At 37.2% G+C, this 22,458-nt stretch overlaps 1 protein-coding gene across 1 annotated transcript in view; it reads right to left on the bottom strand.

Annotated features, from left to right (window-relative positions):
* LOC309576307 (BEN domain-containing protein 5-like) overlaps window positions 1-22,458 on the bottom strand; it is a gene marked incomplete at its 5' end in the record, with an annotated part of 561,692 nt that overhangs the window by 532,771 nt on the left and 6,463 nt on the right. The window contains one exon of the mRNA XM_082287520.1: window positions 11,871-11,989. Within this exon, the coding sequence (XP_082143646.1) occupies window positions 11,871-11,989 (119 nt within the window). The remainder of the gene's footprint in view (window positions 1-11,870; window positions 11,990-22,458) is intronic.

Below are 22,458 nucleotides of genomic sequence, written 5' to 3' on the forward strand. Positions count from 1 at the left end.
GCAGGATAGCATAGTGATAATCAGGTAAGAGGATGACAAGTGTTTGGGATGACAGAGAAAGTACCGAAACACAAGGCCCACAGAAAATACATGCAGTAATAACCAAAAGTCAAGTTCCAACTTGCTATCAGCTTTTATTTTTCAGAAAAAAAAGCATAAATTAATTCTAAGATTGCTGCTCCATTCCTCAACTTTACTTTTAGGAAGGAGCACATCTACAATCCATCACCCCAGCAAGCTCAGGCACACAGCTCTGGTATTCTGACAGCAATGGATCTGCAACAGCACAAAACCCCAGAGTGAACTCACCCTCTAAGTATTTATCCAGTCTCAAAACATTTTGGGCTGTGCTAACACTGCTAAACAATCCAATCTGACTGTGCCTACACAAGTGGCCATCAGCCCAGTGCAGGTACATGGGCACTTTTATGTTGCACTGAAGGTGCATTTCATTATACAACTTAACAGTAATATGAAATATATATGTAAAGTCTTATATAATTGGAGCCTAATATAATAAAAACTGCAAGTAAGAAGACCAAAAAAGGAGCACAAGTGTCAAAAAAATTCTTAGTCAATCATTCAAAATACTCACTGTGAACATAATTTCTTAAGCTGACCACGAAAATGCTAAAAGGAAAAAGAAAAAACCCTACATGTATTATTCCTTAGCTCTCTATATTTTATATTGCATTCATGAAAAAGGCTTAAAAGTTTTTCACATCAGAAATATGACATTCATTTACAATCTTAAAAAAGGCTACTAAAAATGAATTATTCATAATGTAGTACAGTAGCAACAATAAACATTCAAACCCAATTTTTTTTAAAAAACAGAATAAATTATTCTTCTTATGAAAAAGCTACAGTTTCAGACGAGAGAAACAGAGATGTGATTCTACCAGAAACTGTTAGAATATAATAATAACCCTTAATACATTATGGTAATTTACCTTCACATTATGTTACTGTAGTAGATACTGGAATTCCAGTAGCTGTCTAAAGAACACACAGTGATAATTTATGGTTTGTTCCCAGTTTGTTTTCAGAAATACAAACACTAAATCAAAATTAGCATGCTAAAGGCTGAACCTAGAAGGCAATTAGGTTACTGAATAGCGTCAATAAATGCAAAATGAAGCTCTGCATGTATCCAAAATAATGTGTTTCCCACCTAATAACTTGTATCCAAATTCCTGTTAGGCTGAGCAAAATATTCTAAAATATTTTCTCCTGAAATCAGATAGTATCCATCCAAGAATAAGAATACTTTTTGTTTATGTAGAAACACCTCTTCTGAAGTATGTTTTCCAACCAGTATTCTTTCAAAAGTACAGACCACTGTTTATTTCACAGTGTTTTGTCTCTTCTTGCATTAGAGTGGCAGCTCAAACAAGCAAAGATCTTAATTTGGCTTGTTAACTTTGGAACAGCAGGCAGCTGAGAATTTTTAAGTGATTTAAAGAACAACAAGAACAGAATCTATCTGAAGTGTATTCTAATTTCAGGGCAAAAAAAAAGGAAAGTATTAATCTTGTGAGTGTTCTCTCTGGAGATTGACTAGTCCTAGAAAAGGGTCAGCATGAAGAGGCTGCTCGCTTCTGCATCTGCCCAGGTTTTGAACACCTCTGTGGATGGAGACTCCATTGCCCCTCTGGGCAGCCTGTGTCAGTGTCTTCTGCCCCCTGAAAGAAAAAAAATCAAACATGACCACACAAAGGATAGGATTCATGAGGAAAGGATGAGGGAGCTGGGCCTGTTCACCCCTGGGAAGAGATGACTGAGAAGGGCCCTCATCCATGTCTGTCAGTGTCTTCAGGAAGGGGTCAGAGGAGGTCCCCAGGCTCTGCTCCGTGGGGCCCAGCAATGGGACAAGAGGAATCAGAGAAACTGATGCACAGGAAATTCCACCTGGACAGGAGGAAGAATTTTCCTGTGCAGTGACTGCGCACTGGAACAGGATACCCATACAGGGTGTGCAGTCCCCCTCACTGGAAATATTCCAGAAGTGTCTGGACACAAGCCAGTGCCATGTGCTTGAGCAGGAAGGTGGGACAAGGCGACCCTGTGATTCTGTGAAAGGTATTCCTGTGTCTGGAGCTGAGAAGGAAGCACAAGGAAAGTTGTTCTCCCAGCTGGTGCTGCCTGAGCCCTGTGCTGAGTGAACAGCAGCACCACATGTTCTGGTCACCCAGTGAGAGAGAAGCAGCAGCTCAGCACTGCTGTGCCCACTGCCAGCGGCTCTTCCAGGGCGGGGGCTCACGGGAACATTTCAAACGGGTTTTGTCCACTTTAGTCCCTTTCCTTCTGTTCCCCCATTATTTATAGCATCTCTATTTAATCTAATGTAGTAGACATAATACAAGATACGAAATTTCCTACATTTCATTCTGAACTTGGCTCACATGGATCTGATGCAAAGCACTCTTAATGTTTCTCAGCCATTTTGCACTCATTTCACAGAGGTGAAACTCACTACAAAAGGCACTAGGCAATCAAGAACCAGGGCTTTTGTGCTGCTGTCTTCTGCAAAACAGGGATAATATTACAGGTTACTGAACTAACAGAACAAAATACCACTATATAGTCAAGCAGAATATTTCAATGTTCTCCCAGATGAAAATAAAGCCTTTCCAATATCTCCTAGCTCCCAAATATTTACTGTTCTGATGCCACTTTCTCTTTTATTCTGAGCACAGCCATTCCTTGTGATAGTCTATATAGCACCATCTGCATAAGCAGAGTAAAGAACACTTCAATTTCTTCTAGTCATGAAGGGCTCTGATTTCAAAAGACAGAGGTTAAGCATATAAACAGGACAGTGAAGGCAGAGTACTACTTTCAGGAAATAGCAAGGAGAGGCATTCCTGGCAGAATAAACAATGCCAAAATTTTCCCACTGGCACTGCTCTACACTGTATTTTCCCTGGATTTGAGAACCCAGCAAGATGAAAATCGGTAAGGGTGGTTGGCAGCTCTTTTAAAGGCTCAAAATCAGATAAAAACCTAAAGTACAGTTAAGGTCTGCACTGTGCCCATCAGAAGAGATTGACCTGGACCTACCAATCACTCAAAACTGACATGATTCTCTATTTTAAGAAGCAATTATTCAAAGCAATTATTTCCTTAGTCAGTAACTGAGGCAGAGGTCACCTGTTATTCTATAGAGTAACCACAGATTTATTCAAATCCAGGGACTGTATATGAGAAGAATTTTGCATCTCCTCATTAGTGACTTCCAATGGTGTTAAAAATCTTTAGGTACAGAACAAACTCATCTAGGTTTTTTTCCTTCATACTTTCAACAGTCCCAGGCTTCTATTGTGTCACTGTATATACATACCTCTATACATTCCTGAGTAATTAACTGATGTCACATTCATGTTCATATTAACATGTGCAGTTTGAAATAAACACAGCTGCATTTATGTCAATGATTTTGTATTCAAATATATCTGATTATGCTGAAATAAACACAGCTGCATTTATTTCAGTGATTGTACATTCAGATAAGGATATTTGTTCAGTGTAATGTAATGTTCCTTCACACTGGCAGGGACATTGCTATTCTTTCTTGTATTTCCCTCTATCATTTTTCCAGATGGAAAATTTTGAACAGAGCCAGAAAAATGGAAACTTGAAAATTTATCTCAGAACCTGATATGTAGGAAAATCCTTCTGCTTATTCTCAAAAATTACTTAGTCATCGTTATATAAAGTATCTTTGTTGTTGAGGGTCTTTTTTAATTCCTTCTCTGTCAAAGAAAAACCTTACAAAAATCCCATGTAAACTTTTAAATCTGATGACAATGTAAGTACCAGAAATGTGCAAAATCTTAAGAATGGATCTGCATCAGGTCTCTTTCTGGACAACACCATCTTCAGCCACTGTCCTCCTAAGAAAATGCTTTGAACAGAAACAAGAACTGTAAGATTTTCCTTCCTATTATTTGATCAAAGTATAGTTTTGCATTATGTTAATTTTGGCTTGCAACTATAATCTCTAATCTGTTTTTAGAAAATAATAGAATATTATTATATGCACTAACAGTGATTAACCATTAAATCAGATGTATCTATGAGGTGAGATCAAGGTCCAGCTCAGTAACTGCCAGAAATGGATCCCTAGAGAGGAGCATAAGAAAAAACCAATCATTTGAAGACACCTCCCAGTGTAATTCCCTAATTTACAATGTACAGTTTATGAACCTTCTGAGTCAGAAATCGTGTCAGTGTTTAGTAGCTCTCAACTGATTTTTCTTTCCTGAGCTTATCGTTTGTTTTTTTATTGAAAGCATGACACATGTCAAGCTTTAGCATCCACAATGTCCTGCTAGAAGAAGTTCCATGGCTTAATTAAACAACCTGTAGGGAACCATTCTCCTTTGTTTTCTTTCAACATATTAACTGCTAGTTTCATTTCATGGCCCTCAGTTTTTGTACAAAGAGAGCAGACAGGGAAACACTGAGATTTTAACTAGAAATCATGATTTTACAGACCTTTAATGTATTATTCCTCAGTTGCCTCTTTTCCAGACTAGGGATCCATCCTGCATTTGGTTGTTTCTTACACTAAAGCTGTTGAAAATCTGCTCTGAGCTTACAATATCTCATCACAGACATTTCTGCTTTCGTTTCCAGTTGCTTATTCTGGTCCCTTTTGGGTCAATCAAACAGCAAATCAACACATGTTCTTTAATACCAGCTGAGGAGATGCAAACACGTGGTAAGAGGGAGGAAAGGATTGCTCCTGAAGAAGGTAGCATGAGAATCAGATGGCAAACTGACTGTGAAAATCATCATCGGCACAACAACTGCAATTAACATCCTAATTCTTTACTCTTGCTGTAATACTAATACTTCCTGCATTTTCATTAGTTCCATAGGTCATTAATATCTATTTTCCACAAGTTATGCTATCTGACTAATGCCATATGTGTTGGCTGATATCACATTGACACCGAGCATTCCCCATTTGTAAAAATGTCTTCCATACTATATCTGTTTAGATATTTAAAAGGTTAATATTTAGTTCCATTTGCAATGCTGACCTAGCAAGAAAGAAATTAATTTGGCATTACAGCAGTAACATCAATTTCCCATGTAACTTTAGTAATGCATTTACTGGAAAGAGATTAATATCAATTCCATAAATCATTCACATGCTTTTTCCGGAGTTTGAGACATCTGAGTAATGTCATATATGTTAACTGATAGCACCCTGTGCATGCTACATCCATTAATCTATGCCTAGTGTCATCATTAAAGCACACAAAAAAATTAAAATCAATCTTTTGCTCTTACTTTTTTTCTGACTTTTAACTTGCAATAGTCCAAAGGTATTGATACTCTGGTAGAGTAACACTGCTCTGAACTGGGAACAGACATGTTCAGAAATGGGAAACATTTGCTAAATTATCCCCACTGGCAGCAATAACCACTTCATGTCTTTCTGTGAAATGTGGCATAAATTACTGTCAAAAAATAAGGAAATAACTAAAATGTTTCATTAATCAGACACACCTTGAAGCCCCAAAAGCAGGCTGAAAACAGACATCATTACTGAAATAACACAGTGACTTTCATTCCTTTGTTTCTACTTTACAGATGAGCATCCTTGTAGAACTGAAAGCCAAAACAGTTCCACGTGACTTAGTGATTCTAGCCATACATGAGAGATTATAATACAGGAACTTTGGAATAACAACTATTTTTTGCTCCAAAACACAGTTTAGCCTTCTACTAAAAGTGTTTGCACTGGAGGAAAGTATCCTTACACAGCTTTTGCACTTTCTATTTCTACTGATGTGCCATTATGACATTTGCCTGCATTGCTTTATTCCTGATCTAGGATATCATTGCAGTGCTACTGAAACTAAGGGGGAGAAGGGTTCTTCTGTTCATTTAAACATAAACACACAGAGGGTCAGACTGTTTAATAATTTTGGAAGTACATTACAATTCTATATTAGATGGCAAAAATACAGCTATTTCCTAGGTTGGATTTCAATTTTTCTTTTAACATAATGCTAACAGTATCATCATCTGTGTTGCCTTAGTTTTCATTTTTAAAATTTTTACAAACAAAAATGTCCATTTCAGAAAATGTTTTGCAAATCAAATTTTACAATATTTCACTAATCACAACTAAGATTAATCGTCCCTAATTTTAGCTATCTAAAGTTACGTGTCAAGTCTTAACAACTGGGACACAAGCACCCCCAAAGGGCAATCCATCCTATATTATCTTGCTTTTGTTCAGGAGATGTCTTTCATGGCAAAGCTCAATGGCCTATTTCACGCCTGTAAGTGGTTACAATGAGATCAACGGAATTACAATCACTTACTGCAATTTTGAGTGTTGTGCAAAGTGTTTTATAAGTACATTATCCTATTTTTGAAATATAGAAAGATATTTAAAACCTTAACAAAAATGATACGAGGGTACTTCTCAGTCATGTGAGATCTCTTAATACATTGTAAGTTTTAACTTTTTCCAACTGATTAATATCATTTGCAATCCATCAACACAGAATTTTTTATCAGGTTTCTAATGCAAAATATTTTACAAACCTGCTGTAGGAAAAGACAAACTAATGTTTGTGAATCATTTTCATTGCAAGGTGGTGTACAGCAGTTAACATAATTTGAGGCTTACAGTAATTGAGATTGAATCTAAAATTTTACAAAACTTTAATTACAACCTTTTGAACATAAACCACAATACAGAAATTACCCAATCATAACATTTTTTCATAAAAAAATAAGAATTCATCCAAAGGATAGAAGATTTAATGACTCTTGGCGGAGTTCCACTTCTTGGTTGAAATGAGAATAAAAGCAGACAGCAGCTTCATTTCTAATTTCAAGAAACACAGTATTTTTTAACAGTTAAACAGCATTATATTTGACTAACAAGCCAAAATATATATTTTCAAAGCCTTATTAAAAGCCCCTGTATTAAACAGTGTGAATGCTGCGATTTACAAACCTCTGTGAGCCAACACTGCTCCTTCAATTCTCAAAAGTAATTATAAAACAAGCAATTTGAGCCACAAGCAGCAGAAACTGTCGAGCTTGGGGTTTTTAACCATCCTCACAACACATCACAGTCTGCAGCCTGGCTCCAGCTCCCTCCCATATTCCCTGTGCCATCCCAACAGGCCAGGCAGGAGGACTGGGGTGCACCCAGGAGTATGCACAGGCCAGAGCCACCGACCAACACACCCCTGGGGACTGGCAACCCCAGTGACACCAGGGGTAAGGAACATTTGAACTTCCCTGGCATTTTTCTGCAGCAAAGCCACCCCTGGCAGTGTCAGCCCAAGCTTTTCATCTGCCAGTTCTGTTCATGAAGAGCCCAGGGAGGCAAAAGCTGGGGAACAACCAGAGCCCACCTCAGAATCCCTCTGCGATGGAGCCAGGAAGGCAACTTGTGGCTACACCCAGGAAATAGACTTTGCACACTGAGAAAAAAGGTGGGGGTTTTTTAAGGGCTGAGACATTTGGTTTGTTTTCTTTGTTCACTTTGCAAAATACAGGTAAAAAAGCTTCTCATGTATCATGCTAAATTAACTAAAAATCTGTGACCTCATTCAGAAGCAAAGCAACTGCAGATATGTAAGCTCCCAGAAAAACAGCTGGAGGTATCATCTCCAAAAACATCTCACACAGTTAAAATGACTAAGCAAATAAAACAGGTCTTAGCCACAGCACAGAATAGGCTGCTGACTTAATGGATGCCATCAGACATCACATGCACTAAGGAAACACAAGACAGTAGGAGCAGCTGGCTAAACTAAACTATGAAGTCCTTTAGAAAAAATGTCTGAAATACCAACTCATCTTGAGTACAAAATGCCAGATTCCCTGAAGAACATTTTCATGTTCATGAAAATCTGGGCCTTCCTCAATCAGGAAGGACTTCTTTGCATAGCCAAAGTGAATACATCCTTTTACCCAGAGCACTATATTCTGCAGAATTCCCACTTTGCCGGAACAGTAAGTAGGATGAGAGGTGACAATTTTGTGCATTGCTGCTAAACTGAAACTGTGTTAATAATTTAATGCATTAATGAACATTAGGAAAGAGAATTACAACTGACCAAATGTCTGCATTTCAGATGTGGCATTTATTTCCTTTAAATTTGTTCTGTGCATAGGTAACTGTGCTTCCATTTTTCCCTGAAACTAACTCATGTTTCTTGTGAAAACTGACATTATCCAAAAAATATGTTGTAAGCAAGAAATCTGAATTTTTATCAGTTTCTTTTATGCTAATGATAAATAAATTTTAAAAGTTTCTTTTGGCTGTATATATTCTTAAATATTAATAAAGATAACAAGGATGATTCCAGGTGGAACACTAGCTTGAACTATGGGAAACACAAATTCCTGACATACTTACAAGCTGATAATTCTCTCTTCTTTACTCCTCTATCTGTTATTAACATGATAAAGGGCTCAGGCACCATTCTTCATTTTCAATAATTGCATTTATTTTACAGCAATGATTTTTTCCCTAGTAATAGATTCATTAAGGGTAATTAAAGTGCAAGTCACCGGCTGGTTTAGGAGGTCTCCTTCTGAAAAGGGTAAAAGTATAAGGGTTCACAAGTTTTATAGAAGTCAACAGTACCATGCTATTGAGAAAAAGATTGGACTGTCACATAGCAGAAGTAAATAGATTGCAAGGCATGGCAAGTAATAAACTCTACATAGGATTGGCACCAGCTTATCTGAGTATCATGCTCACCTTGGACCACTGCCAATCAAGAAAGGCACAAAACAGTTGGAGACAGGCCAGAGGAAATAAAGAATGAGAGAAAATTTGGAAAATGTGAACACTAAGGAACCACTGAAAAAAATAGCAGTTATTTAACCTGAGGAGGGAAAGGCCATGGAAAGATATGATAGCAGCTTTCCATTAAGTCAAAGAAGAAAGGAATAATCTGCTTTCTGTGCCTCTAGGACTGGACAAGAATTAATGCCTTTTTGGTAAGAACATTTCTACATAGAAAGAAAATGTTTCTTATATTGAGCAAATTGCAGTGTTAGAATGGATTGCTGCTTTCTCATTGAAACTCACTGAAAGTCTGAAAAAGATAAACATCTGTCAGGAATGACCAAAAAAAGTGTATTTTGCCTCTCAACAACAGAATGGACTAAAAAGAAATCCCCATGCCCATTTCAATTCTATTTTTTGTGATTTTTTGAAAGCACAGCACTTCAAAACAGCAAGCTGGACATTGGTTTTCAGACTACATAAAAACACACCTCTGTCTCAAACAAATTCACACTTTTCAATGCTATTTAATACAATAATGATAGCAATTACAAAAACGAAACCACATTAAATAGTATTTCTTCTGCATGTATTAATATTTTTCCCGATTTCTACAAGTTTAATACTGTTTCTCTGTTCTGAAATGCATTCACTTCCATTTCTACAATATCAAAGAGAGTCATTGAAAACAGATCTAGTAGGAAACCTTCAGTTCTATCAACCAGATCTTTCAAGAAAACAGAGATGCAGCCAAAGAAAAAAAAGCCACTTATGGAATTACATTTAACACAACTTCTATTTTAGAATCACAGAACACCTTGGGTTGGAAGGGATCATAAATACCATTTTCTTCCAACCCCTTGCCTGGGGCAGAGACACTTTCCACTAGACCAGGTTGCTCAGAGGCCCATCCAACCTGGCCTTGAACACTTCCAGGGATGAGGCAGCCACAGCCTCTCTGGGCAACCTGTGCCTCACCAGCCTCATTGTAAACAATTTCTTCCTCATATCCTACCTCAATCTACCCTCTCTCAGTTTAAACCCATTTCCCCTTGCCCTGTCCCCACAGACCTTGGGAAAAAGTTTCTCTCCACCTTTTTCACAGGCCCCCTTTACATACTGAGAGGCCACAGCAAGGTCTCCTCAGAGCCTTCTCTTCTCCAGGCTGAACAAGCCCAGTAGTCCCAGACTGTCTCCACGGCAGAGGTGCTCCAGCCTCTGGAGCATCTTTGTGGCCTCCTCTGGACCCCTCCAGCAGATCCATGTATTTCTTGCAGTGGGGACCCCAGAGCTGGGGGCAGTACTGCAGGTGGGGTCAGTTTTACCATCTGTTCTTTGAAAAAGGCAATTTCAAAAGGATTTTAACATTTTAAGGTGGTACACAAAGAGCATCAATACAATTTTATAAATGTCATATCCTACTGTTTGGACAATAGGGTGGGATAGATTTCAACATTAATAACAATTCTGTAAGTTATCCAGTATCAGTTAATTTGCTTTGACCAGTAAAGGTACTCTAAGCAATCACTTGGCTGACATAGAACAAAAGATAAAGGGAATTTACATATGAAGTGTACACAATATTACTCTCACTCTTGCTAATACATTGTCGTCATGAGAAAGTAAATGAAGGTATTAATTTCATTCATATTTGTGTTTTGGAAGTGTCTGAATATGCAAAGCAACATCACAGTCTCATCATGCTACAATGTAAATAAACACAGTATTTCAAATAGCACCTGCTTCTATCACATTCTATTACTACCAAAGTATGTAAAGTATGAACATTACCTTTGAACTGAATAAATGTTTTAATTTAAAAATACAATTAATTCCATTGTTCAAAAACTGGAATTAAACCATCATGCCATGACTCACAATACTTCACAAATAATTTGATGACTGCTACTGATCTTTTTCATTGCAGAGAAGCTTAGCACAATAAATTTCCCAGCTTGGCCATGATTCATTTCGTAAGCCATTTTCTGATCCAAAAATGCAACAAACCCACATAACTATTATGAAATAGCACCCAAAGTATTTTTAAAAATACACAACTGTTGTCTGAACCTTCAGAGACACACCCTAAAAAAAAGGTATCCTTTATTATTCACTACATCATTTGCACTTTTTACATAATGTAATCACAGGATTTAAATAACTCACTTTAATATTTATCCAGGAACTGGCAGCCAGTATTCTACCCTGAGGGACGTAACTCTTCATAAAAAGCTCATTTTACAAGACACTGGAGCAGTTTTGGCATTACCAGCACCTCTCACATAAACCATGCTGAAAACTATAGTTTATCCTGCCAAATGCCTTTTCTACATATGGTGTTTAACAGTGCTCTGTAGGTCTGAAAGCCAGTAATAATAGATTTAAGCTAAAAATCTGGTAGCACGTGTATGTAACACAAAAATCTAAATAATGCTACATTTTCATGGATATATTTACCTACATACCCCACATGCATACAAGCAATTAAAATTACTCTTTAATGTAATATGCAAACTATAACTCTTGTAAAAAATACTTCCTCTTTCAATTTCCAGTAGCTTCCTAAAGTTCAATTCTCCTATTGACATCAGAGGCAGAGCTTCCATTAACCTCAGTAGTACAGGATCAGGCCACAAGAAACCCAAAGTCATATATTTAAAGACAGCACACACACATTTTAAAAACTCTCTAATTATGCAAGGATGTGCTTGGCACTTTACTGCGTTAACTTCGCCAGTAAACGTCTAAATTAAATTTTTAAATAGCATATTTTAAATACTACGTCTTGGATTAGTGGTCTACAACTACTGTAAATAATGACAGAATAAAATCCAGTTAAGTATCCACATGTGGTTAAAGATGGACCTGATGAAATGCTAATTGTAAGCAATAGCAAACTTCACAACCCTTTTGACATTTGAACAGTCTGATCTGAAGCCATACTGTGACTGAAGGGAAACAGCAAACTTTGTTAAGTAGTATTTAAGTCTTCTTTAGAATTAAGACACTTTATAAAAAGATGAGTGATAGAGTTAGAAGTGTTAATACATTGACAACTAGGTAACACAATGCTGACAATACTCACCACTTTCAAAACAGGCATCAAATATAAGATGTCCTTTTTTAGGCTGTCCACAGTAACCAGCTGGGAGAACAATGTACTTGCTCACATTCCCTGCTATGATATCATCACTTCCAATGGCACTGCCTGTTCCAGTAAAAGTGAAAAAAAAACCATGAGCATAAAAAAAAAAAAATATAAATATCTATATAAATACATATATACCCAGCCTGGGTTTTTTGCCCATTTATGACCTGGACTATGCATTAGTCTGATATTCAGCTGGACCCTCCTCTTTTGACAGGAGCTCTCTAGCTCTAGATCCTGCATGGATTCCCTGGAATTGAACTCCTCATCAGCTTCTTACTTTATCACAACCCTCAGAAGCATCTTCCTCACTATGGGCATTAATGGGATCTTTCTCCTCTATCCTCCTGCCTATTTTCATGCATCTTAAATGAACTTAGAACCTTTGAGACTATTCAGTCCCACTCATATTTGAAATGTTAAAATTACTAGAAGGAAGAGACATACACCCATGGAGCCATGTGACTATCTGAGCCCTCCTTGTTAGAAAACAAAACTCAGAAAAAGAACTTGAATAAAGAATTTTTTTTTTAATGCAGCATTTATTTCATGGTAAAATATACAACGACATTAATTTTCCACACAATGGTGTGATTTTTGTCAAAAACATCAGTAGTGAATACATTGAAAGCTTTATCCTTACAGTAAAACTATACTAACAAATTGCTGTCTGCAAAATATTTGTTTCCAAACAGGGATGGAAGAACACTAATTTTTGTTTCCATTTGAGACATGTACAAGAAAGAAAGTAAGCAATTGTATATTATATTATATTATATTGTATTATACATTTATATTATAGCGAAAGAAACACTCAGCACTTTCTTCACTGCTTACAGCTTGGACAAGAAATATTTAGCAATAACTATCTTCTGTGTTACAGAAAATGAAGAAATGGTATGGCTTCAAGTGCAGAAGCCATGTGATGGGATAATGGGATGATAATATCTTATTTCACTCTGATAAATAGGGCTACTAAGGCTTCTAGAAATAGACTTTTGGTCTGTACTGATTTTTTTGACATTTAAATGGGTTACGGGGGATGATAAATGTGACATAAAGCTCAATTTGTTTTATTTTTATATTGAAAACTATTTCACACAAATGTTACAAGCAATTCATATTGTCCCTGAATGATGAAAAGAGCTTATTAATTAAAAGTGACCTTTCCACACATAAAAGTATTCCACCTTTTGAGGCAAAACACCTTAGCAGAGGTAACAAATTATATCAGTGTATTAGTGACACCACAGTTAAAGGGTCTGTCAGGCTTTCTGTTATATACCCATATTTTCACAGGTATATAATTCCCATATTAAAAAATAGGCATATCCAGGTCAACATTTGGCATATGAATCCCCAGTCTTCCCCAGGAAGAAATTTGAACCTTACTCTCTTTGGGAAGTACTACAGCAGAACAAACAGAATTTAGACCTTTTCTTACTTTATCATAATCTAAAAATGTAGATATTGAATAATGCATGATAGTATTTTTTTAGCAAAATTATTATTTGTAACCTCTGGGTTATTTGTTTTAGACTGAATAATTACCCACAGACAGCAATCTGTGGCATTCAAATTGTTTTCTTTAAGTGTATAATTGCTACTTAGGATATTTTAGCTGGATGGTCTTTACCAGCATGCTGATACAATTTGCTTAAACCCTAGTAACACCAGAGGCAAACTGAGACCCCGATGGGGCATCTGTGCATCTTCATGGCTGTGATCCTGTCCCTTGATAAAATTCACCCCTCTGCATTGTGTAAGCTTTAGTGCAGAGCAGCAGCCAGAGGAAAATTACTTCCTTAGTATCACCCGAGTGCCACTTTGATTAATATATACCTGTTGCAGTTAAGATTAGTCAAGTTGGTCATTTGCAATCCAACATTGTGGAATCAAAGATAAAAAGAAAAATTAATGGAAAACCTGAAAATCACCATGAGTGCCTGAGCTGCCAGGGACTAAAGTGAAAGAATGGGAGACAGAGAGTCACCAGAGTAGAGCAGTTTGAAGACTGAACTCCTCCTGGTATACATTTCCTTTTAAGTCTCAGCTAGAAGTAACAGGCCTCTTAGAAATTGTAAAAGACAACTGGGAAACATCACTAAAAGATGAAGAAACTAGAAAGGATTACATTCATAGCACTGCCACCATAAGACAGTGTAGGAAAAGCAGGCAGAAGAGAGAGTTACATCTCCCTGGTAAATTAGAAAATCTGCCAATGGAGTCTTTACACAATGCAGAAGGAAGCTGTCAAGTGACTGCATCCCAGCAAAAAGTTTCCATCTGCTCCTCCTGACCTAATGTAGCCCTCCAGGAATGAGAATAAAATCATCAAATAGCCTGTAATTCATAGTCATTTAACAATATTACTCTCCTAGCATGTTCTTTATTCCACAGTACTTAGAATATTCAGAACCTACTGTTGCTATATTTTGAGTTATATTATCTTTAATCTCTAAACACGCAAAACTGCTGTCTTTGAACTTGTTACGAAACAGCACAACAGCACCACGTCCCTTCTGGCATGTTCTCCTTGGGTGATAAAGAAAAGGCCACACTACTGCCCAAAAAGGAGCCTGCACTGCTGCAGTACTCAATTATAAAACATGGCTTCACGCCTGTCTGTTCAGCAGATGCAGAGAGTGGTGCTGGGAACACATTACCACCCTCAGATGGAGAGAACAGCTACCCTGGGGTCCAGTCCTCTGGCCAATAAAGAGATCCTGTCCTCACAAGTGGGGAGTCCTAAGCAGATTTTCCTGGCTGGAGGCAAAGATGTATGATAGAACCTTGTGGGGAAGGGAAATAGCTCTTCAATCTGAAACTGAAAGGGAAACAAGAGAATTAACTGAAGTACATCCTGCACATTCCACTTAAGGAGACCAGAGTCTCCTTTGAAAAAAAAGGTTAGATAAGACAAGCAAAGGCAAAACCTAGCAAAGAAATTGTCTCAGAATGTAGTTCTTATTTTGTCAATTATTTTTCTTATAGGTTGTAAGGCACATAGGTATTTTATTCTAATTCTTCATAGCTTAAACTCCAGGAGGCTCCCACAAATCCCTAGGATTTACTTTTACTGCAGTATTAAACTTTAATGGTAATTTTCTATCAGGTATAAAATCTGTAGGTGCCTGAAATCTCTGTAAGTATATAAGGTTTTAAAATAAAACCTGGACAGAGTCTTCTGGTATCTGCATTCATCACTATTGTCATTGTGGATATATTTCACATCAAACTAGTGAAAATGAATAGAATCAGTTCCAGGAGACTGGGATTCATGAGAGGGAGAGTTTGGAAATTTCCAGAGCTTCTTTGCCCTTCCTAAATTCAAAGGGTAAAGCCAATGTTTCTTTTTCATTTAGGAAAAGATGAAAGCAGTGTTTGCTACAATAAACATCATGCATATTTAAGTACATTTTCTTTAAAAACTGTGGTTTCTAGAGGAAGGCACCTCTTTAGAAAGTGACTTTAGAACAGTGACTCTGAATTGGGCAAACAACAAGCCCAGCTTCCAGATGTGCCAGACCTGACAACCCACAGAGCTAGCAGCCAGCAGCTACCCTCATGCTACATTAGGTAGGAGAGCACAGCTACATGAAAACAGACATGAAAAAATATAGAAGGAATTTGCCTGGAAAACCTGCATCATTCTTCTAATCACACTGCCAAACAACAACAGCCAATTAGAAAGGTGAGGTAACACGAAAACCTAAAATAACTACAAGGGAGCTTTGTAAAAGTCTTCCTTTAAATATTACAAAGGTCATCAAGATATACCTATATTCTCTTATGAGATCCTTATTTTAGAATAAAATTAGGATACATTTTGCTGCTGAAAACATCTATGGTGTAAAGATCTAATAGACAGATTCCTATCATCCAGGGGCCAAGAAAAGTTTCCAGGTATCCTAGCAAAAAAGCTCCATCAGCCTTGAGGAGTATTGTTAATAGAAACACATACAAAGAAGTGAATCTGAACTCTCAGTACAGTTTGCAAAAAAAAAAAAAGAATTCATTCAGATGACCAGCAGCAACTCCTGTTAGCTCCAAAACATGCCAAGTCTCCAGAGGAACACTGCTCAGCTCACACTTTGGCTAAGTAGCATTTATGGAGGTTATGCCAATAACAGTGTCTGCCCCACAAACCTGAAAATAATGTCATTTTACCAGAATTCTTGTAAATGATCGCATTTAGTGAAAGTCTGTAGTCTTAATAGCTGGTTATGTTCTCTTATTCTTTGATTGCTTTCTCTTTTAAATAAAAGCTTTTATATCATTGTCCCTAGGCTTCAGAAACACTGATACTCAGGAAGACAAGCTATTTCTGCTATGACTTCTGAAAGCTCTGTAGCTATTCTAAAAATCCTACAGGAAGAAGCAGTCAGGAACTCAGAATTCCAGGTTCACTGACTTAAAAATGCTAAGAAAATGAAGAAAACACAACTGTCATTTTGATCTTCACAGCCATGTATCCCGAAGCAAGGCTTGGGCATGACCCGGAGAATCTAAACATACTGCAGAGTGCTGTCAATCTGAAATGTACTTAAATCACAGGCACTGTGATCTGAAAAGAAAGGGAAAAAAATATGTTTAGACTACTAATCCCAGGGTTTGAGACAATACCTGGCATGGCAGCAGCCACACCTGCAGCCTCACATGGGGGTACTGTGCCCATTCTGTCACCATTACCTATTTTGAAGGTCCAGCAGAACAAGGAAAATGTTGGTTACCACAAGAAGGCATTGTTATACAGCTTGGTCTAGTTCTAAAAAATAGTAACATCATGTTGTCATTTAAAAACCAAATTTGAGATAAAGCAGCTTTACAGCAATTGTCTCTTCAATTACTTTCCTCCTACGGTTTGACCAACAGACTGCTTGTCAAGTCTGTCTCCAAACTGTGAGATGATATTCATATTCAAGAAAACAAGCAAAGTAAAGAAGAACTGCAGTTAAGCAGAGATTATCAGGCAAATTCTGAGCTTTGCACAGGTTCTGAAAGTAGTCAGGAGAAATAACTGCAATCTTACTGCCATGGACTTGAAAGAGCTTGTGGTTGGTCGTATAATAGGAAGGAAACATTATTTATTGTTTGGGTCTTTAATTTCATTGCACAAGTTACTCTTTCTACAGAGGCTGTGAGACAATATCACCTTTCAACCTTCCTAACACGACTCCTTAGATAACCAACCATTAGTTTGTATTTTGGGTTAGAAGCATAAGTAAATCTAAATACCTCATCCTTCTTTAGATACATGTACCCAAACTGCTTTACTCCAGCAGAAGGTGTGGAATAGGCATCTGAGTCAAATCTCAGAGTGGAAAAATCTTGTTCTTATATGCAAATATATAAAGCAAAATGATCACTAAAGATGGTGACATGTGGAGTGCCTACGAAAGGCTTGGTAGCACCACAAAAATGACTTTGCCTGCAATATACTGAGCAGAAAGCCCAAGGCAAGTGGGACAAAAAGGTACACAAGGTGCTCAGCCCAAAGCAAAGCATCAACCACCAGGCTGGTCAAGTGTGAAAAAAATCTCCTCTACCTAGTCCTTTTAAAAAGACCAGATCCACACACAGATACAACCACTAATCCCAGGTCAATCATAGCTCCTGTCCAAAATCCAATGAAGGACATGCAACTGAAGATATCTGGCAGACAGATACTGCTCTGCACAATGACTCCTCACTCCCAATGGCTGGCATTGTCTTAGGAGTTTATAGAAAAAGAAAAAAAGGCAGCTTGTGTAGACTTGCACTTGTTTCATATGTGATATTTGTTTCCAATCTTCAACCTAAAAGCTTTACTTCAAGGCTACTCATTTATTATCTCAGTGTGGGCTATTCCCAAGGATATACCTTTCTGTTAGAGACAAACAGCAATGGAAATTTTTGTATCACTTTAGTGAAATCCAAAGTGTCCAAGAAGATATGAACAAATTTTTCTAATGAAAATTTTTAAAAGAAATTAATGCTTTGAACTCAGTAAGCAAAAAAAAAAAAAAAAATTACTCTTTTTACTGCACTTATAAGCTCTAACCTAAAATTCTACCACAAATGAAAAATAAAACAAAAAACTGAAAAATACAGCTGTACCAAATACATTAACTGAAAAGATGTTTATTTTAAAACATTGTAACGATCAGCGAATGTAACGACAAATAATTTATTTTTTAACAAGAATTCGGTATCTTGATAATATCAAAGGTATCACATGATGCAACAGTTGCTATAGTAGCAATATTTAAGTAAAAAAAAAAACACATCAAAGAAAGCATAAAACATAAACAGTAAAACAAAAATTTAGTACATAATATGCAACCCCAGCTAGCAGAGAAAAAAGAAAATAATAGCTATTGAGCTGAACTAGTCCTCAGAGTTGCATCTGCAAAAAAGTAACAGTATCAGCAAGTCCACCCTTTCTGGGAAATAAGGCACGGCTCAGAGAATTAGGTCTGCATGTGAATGAGAGCAGATGCTGAAACACCAGTCAAACAGTGCACAAGAATTCAAGTTCTGGGTCAAGAAAAAAAAATTGTGGGTGTGTTCCTACCATTCCAGGGGAAATTCTGTGTCTAGGGATTCTGAGGCAAGAAAAGAACTAAGAGTTAAAGCCAATCCCTTGTGTACTACAGAACTTCAAGGAGTGAAACTCTTCTGCAGCATCCCATGTCTTTCTGAAATTTGTATGCAACTGATTTCCCAAAGACAAGGAGAGCATGTGACCTGCAAAAAATACCAAGTCAAGCAGGCAGGCAATTGCAGGGTTTGGAACTGAAGTGGAGGAAATTTCAGGTAAGGGCAAAACCTGATATTACTCAAAAAACTGGAAAAAGATGGTGGTGGTTGAAGTTACTCCCTAGTATTTGCTGGTACCATCCTAAAATGCTCCAAATATTTCCCATTCTATTTAATACTGAAACCAATCAGCTTTTATATACCCAGGTTTGTGTTTTATGTGAGGGAGGATAGAGGAAGTGGAAGGAAAGGGAGAGATTCAGAGACATTTGCTATGTATATATCCATATATAGTCCTGGATGATACATACATACCCATGTTTCAACAGCTGTCCTGGGTATGGGGCATTGATTTAACAAAAGTGCCTTATCTCACTTAAACTTGACAGCATAACTGGAAAAAGTCAAGCCAAAATAAATTTCTAAACTAAAGATAACTCACATTGAGGCAAGCTAAATGTAACTAAAGCATCTTATATGTAGCAACCAATGCAGTGACCCTGACCCAAGATTATAGAGCCTTCAGTGAGTAACAAAGTTTAATCTCTCCAAGTTAACAACTTTGTGCGTCACCTTTCTTTGGGACCAACTGATTCTCGGCTGGGAAACTGAAAAAGACTCAATAGGTAATAAATACTCCTGATAACACAGAGAAGTAGGTTGATTTCAGCTTTTGCAAAAGGCCAAGGCTTTATTTCTTGTCCTAGTTTTCAGACTCCTCAGCCCTGACTATCACATTCAAAATGTTTGTCCACAAGACATCTCCTAAAAATACCAAGAATGAAGTACTATGAAAGTCTTTCAAGAATATCAGCAAGGTCAAGTATGGAACACATAAACAGCACTTTTTCTGTTTATGAAAATTTGCCTCCTTGTGCCAAATTCCTAGCACTTTTCATGTCTTACTATGTCTGCTGATTGAACAGGAACATTCCAAATTTATATTTAAAGAGATGCCTATGCCATACTGTGGAAGCATGCACTTATCTGCTGAATCCCTGGAAGGCCAAAGGGAGACAGCATAGCTGTGATGCTATGAGCTAGAAAGCTGTATCATGGACATTATTCCAGGGTTAGCACTGAGGGAATACAGCTGAGCTTTCTAATTTGGATAGGGCTTTTATCTCATTCTCAGCCATTCTTCAAAAGCAATCAGCCTGGTGAGCCTCAACACAGGTCAGCTGTGGCACTACAACAAACCCACTATTTAACAGCTATTTTGATTTTTTGATACCTTAAGTGCAACTACTGTAAATTTCTTGCAGATGCACCTGTCCAAATTTTTTTAAAATTTTTTGATTATCACTAATTCAAGTCTTCAGGAGACTCCAATTCAATTCCTGACTCAACCACTAACATCATTATGGTGGTAATGAATCTTTATCCATGGGAAACTGGGCCTTCCATGCGGACTCCAAGGTAGGCACAAAATCCTGTGGGGAAATACATCAGCAGCTTTGTGACGCACCATCTCTCTCTTCAAGACCCTGTATTTCCCAAGTGATTGGAAGAACGGTGGTTGCTGCAGCTGCTTGGGCTTTCATCATGAGTGAGGTAACTGAAAACTGGGCAACCTCAGTGCTCAGGCAATTTCCATCCTGGTTATTACATACCATAATTCATGTATCCTTCTTTGGGTTAAACTGCTATTTTCCTTGGCTCTTGCTCCCTGTTCACCTGTTGTTTAGGGATGTCTTCTGCCAGTTAACTTAAACCAGCAGTAGTTTCAGCCACCGTTTCCTTACTTTTGAGTTACACTCTTCTTCATCATTACATATTTAAAATAATTTGGGGATTTTAGTACTGCTTCTGGAATAATTTGCTCCCCCAGGTTGCTGAAATCAATTACACTATTAATTACTGCCATAGTTATAATTACTCATTGAAACAAGTCCTTCAACTTCTTCATTTAGAATACCATTACCCCCTACTTTCCAAAACGGTTCATTCCTAAAAGTAGTATTTCAAACCATTGAGAATTTTTTTGATCCAAGCATTGCCCACTCACATTCCCTTTATTTAAGAACATAATCTAGTATTTAATTTCAAACAATTAGATCATTGCAGTTTTATTTTATTCACAAAGTACTGTATAGCAAAAAAATTTAAATATTGTTTCAGAAATCCCATTTTCTAACATAAAAAATGTCAGCAAAAACAAACTATCTATTAACTGCCTTGCATCAGCAACATAACAGGAATAAAACTACAGAGAACACTACTAACTAATACAGCATATTCAGCAGGTTTTTAACTAAGCAAATACTAAGTTGATACAATATTTATGGGAATCTGAAATGCATACAAAATATTTCAAATATTCAGAACACAAGCCAAAATTCCACCTTCAAGAAAGCTTACACAGAGAAAGCTCTGAGATCAAATCACTGATTATTTGTACCACTCAGAAATAAAATAAGCAGCAGATATAGTGGTATTGTGCCTAGTTACAAAACATCTGCAATGCTGGAGCACCACAGGCTTTGGGTGTAGGTAAGTAGCACAGAGGCAAGTTTATCTCACAATCCTATTTCACATGGACAATTCTCATGAAATAATGCTGCTGCCTATGCATTTGTATAGGTTATTTGAGGAATTTTTTATTAATCAAATGCATCATTCTACCACATCTGCATTTTATATGCATGAAAATCTGATAGTCACTTGCCAGGTTTCCCAGCACTGAAGTTCACTGCAATAGCAAAGTGACTCTGCTGCTTATTGCAAATGAAAACACATCAGCAGAGCTGCAATGAATCCAAAAGGGCTCTCATTGCAATGGATTCCTGCTGCTCTGCTCTGGTGATTCACGGGAACTGATGTACCACTTGCTTTAGTGGAGACTGAAATTCAACACATTTTTCAAGGTGCTTATGAAACAAAATGTAAAAGGAAAATCTTGCCAGTTTTCACTCATGATTGTGAGATCCACTGCTAAATAAACAGCTCTACGAATCAGTAGGTAAATGAAATCATTAGAGAGCTTATTCATCTAATAAAAATAATTTAACACCACTACTTTTTCCTCCCATCCCCTTTTCCATGCTTGATTTTTGACACAATGAAACTATGAAATCAGCCAGTTTACCATACTGAGAGAACGGGGATACATACATATTAGAAAATATATGTATCAGAACATATAAGTTTTAGTCTCTAACCTTCATACATTACTTATCCTAAAATAGAACTAATCACAAAAAGCATTTACTATACACAAATACATCAAATTCATTGCCAAACATTTGCAGGATGAGAGCTCTAGATTTAATACTAAAGTCCACATCCTGAGTTTGAGAGCCTGTGGCAAAATGAAATGGAAGTCATTATTATTTTGGTAGAGAAGTTTTCCAAACCACTTCAACATACAAATAGTAAAATTTCTTCAAAAAACATACGGAAAAATCCTAAGTTAACAAATATAGCACTTCTTAAATGGCAGGCTTGGCCTCTGTGGCAAAGTCAACAAAACGAGTTGTGGGGACAACGTGACAAGGAAGCTGGGATATGGGATACATTGATGTGTATCCATAACCAACTCTCAATTAATTGAAAATTGCTTTACCTCTATTATAGATTAATGGCAGACACAGCTTGAGCCTAGAAGAACTTATTATCTCAGGTACAATGCAATCTAAACATGGCAATTCTGCATCAAGGCTCTGCATGCCAACTACCTTGGGGGATCACTTGAGAAATCTAAGCTGGTTTCTATAGATTCACATCGTTCTGGAAAAGGGCAGCACGATCAATCCTCCAGGAACAAGAGTGATGTAGCATGATG

The sequence above is a fragment of the Coloeus monedula genome (assembly GCF_965178545.1).
Source record: "Coloeus monedula genome assembly, chromosome: 9".
Lineage (NCBI taxonomy): Eukaryota > Metazoa > Chordata > Aves > Passeriformes > Corvidae > Coloeus > Coloeus monedula.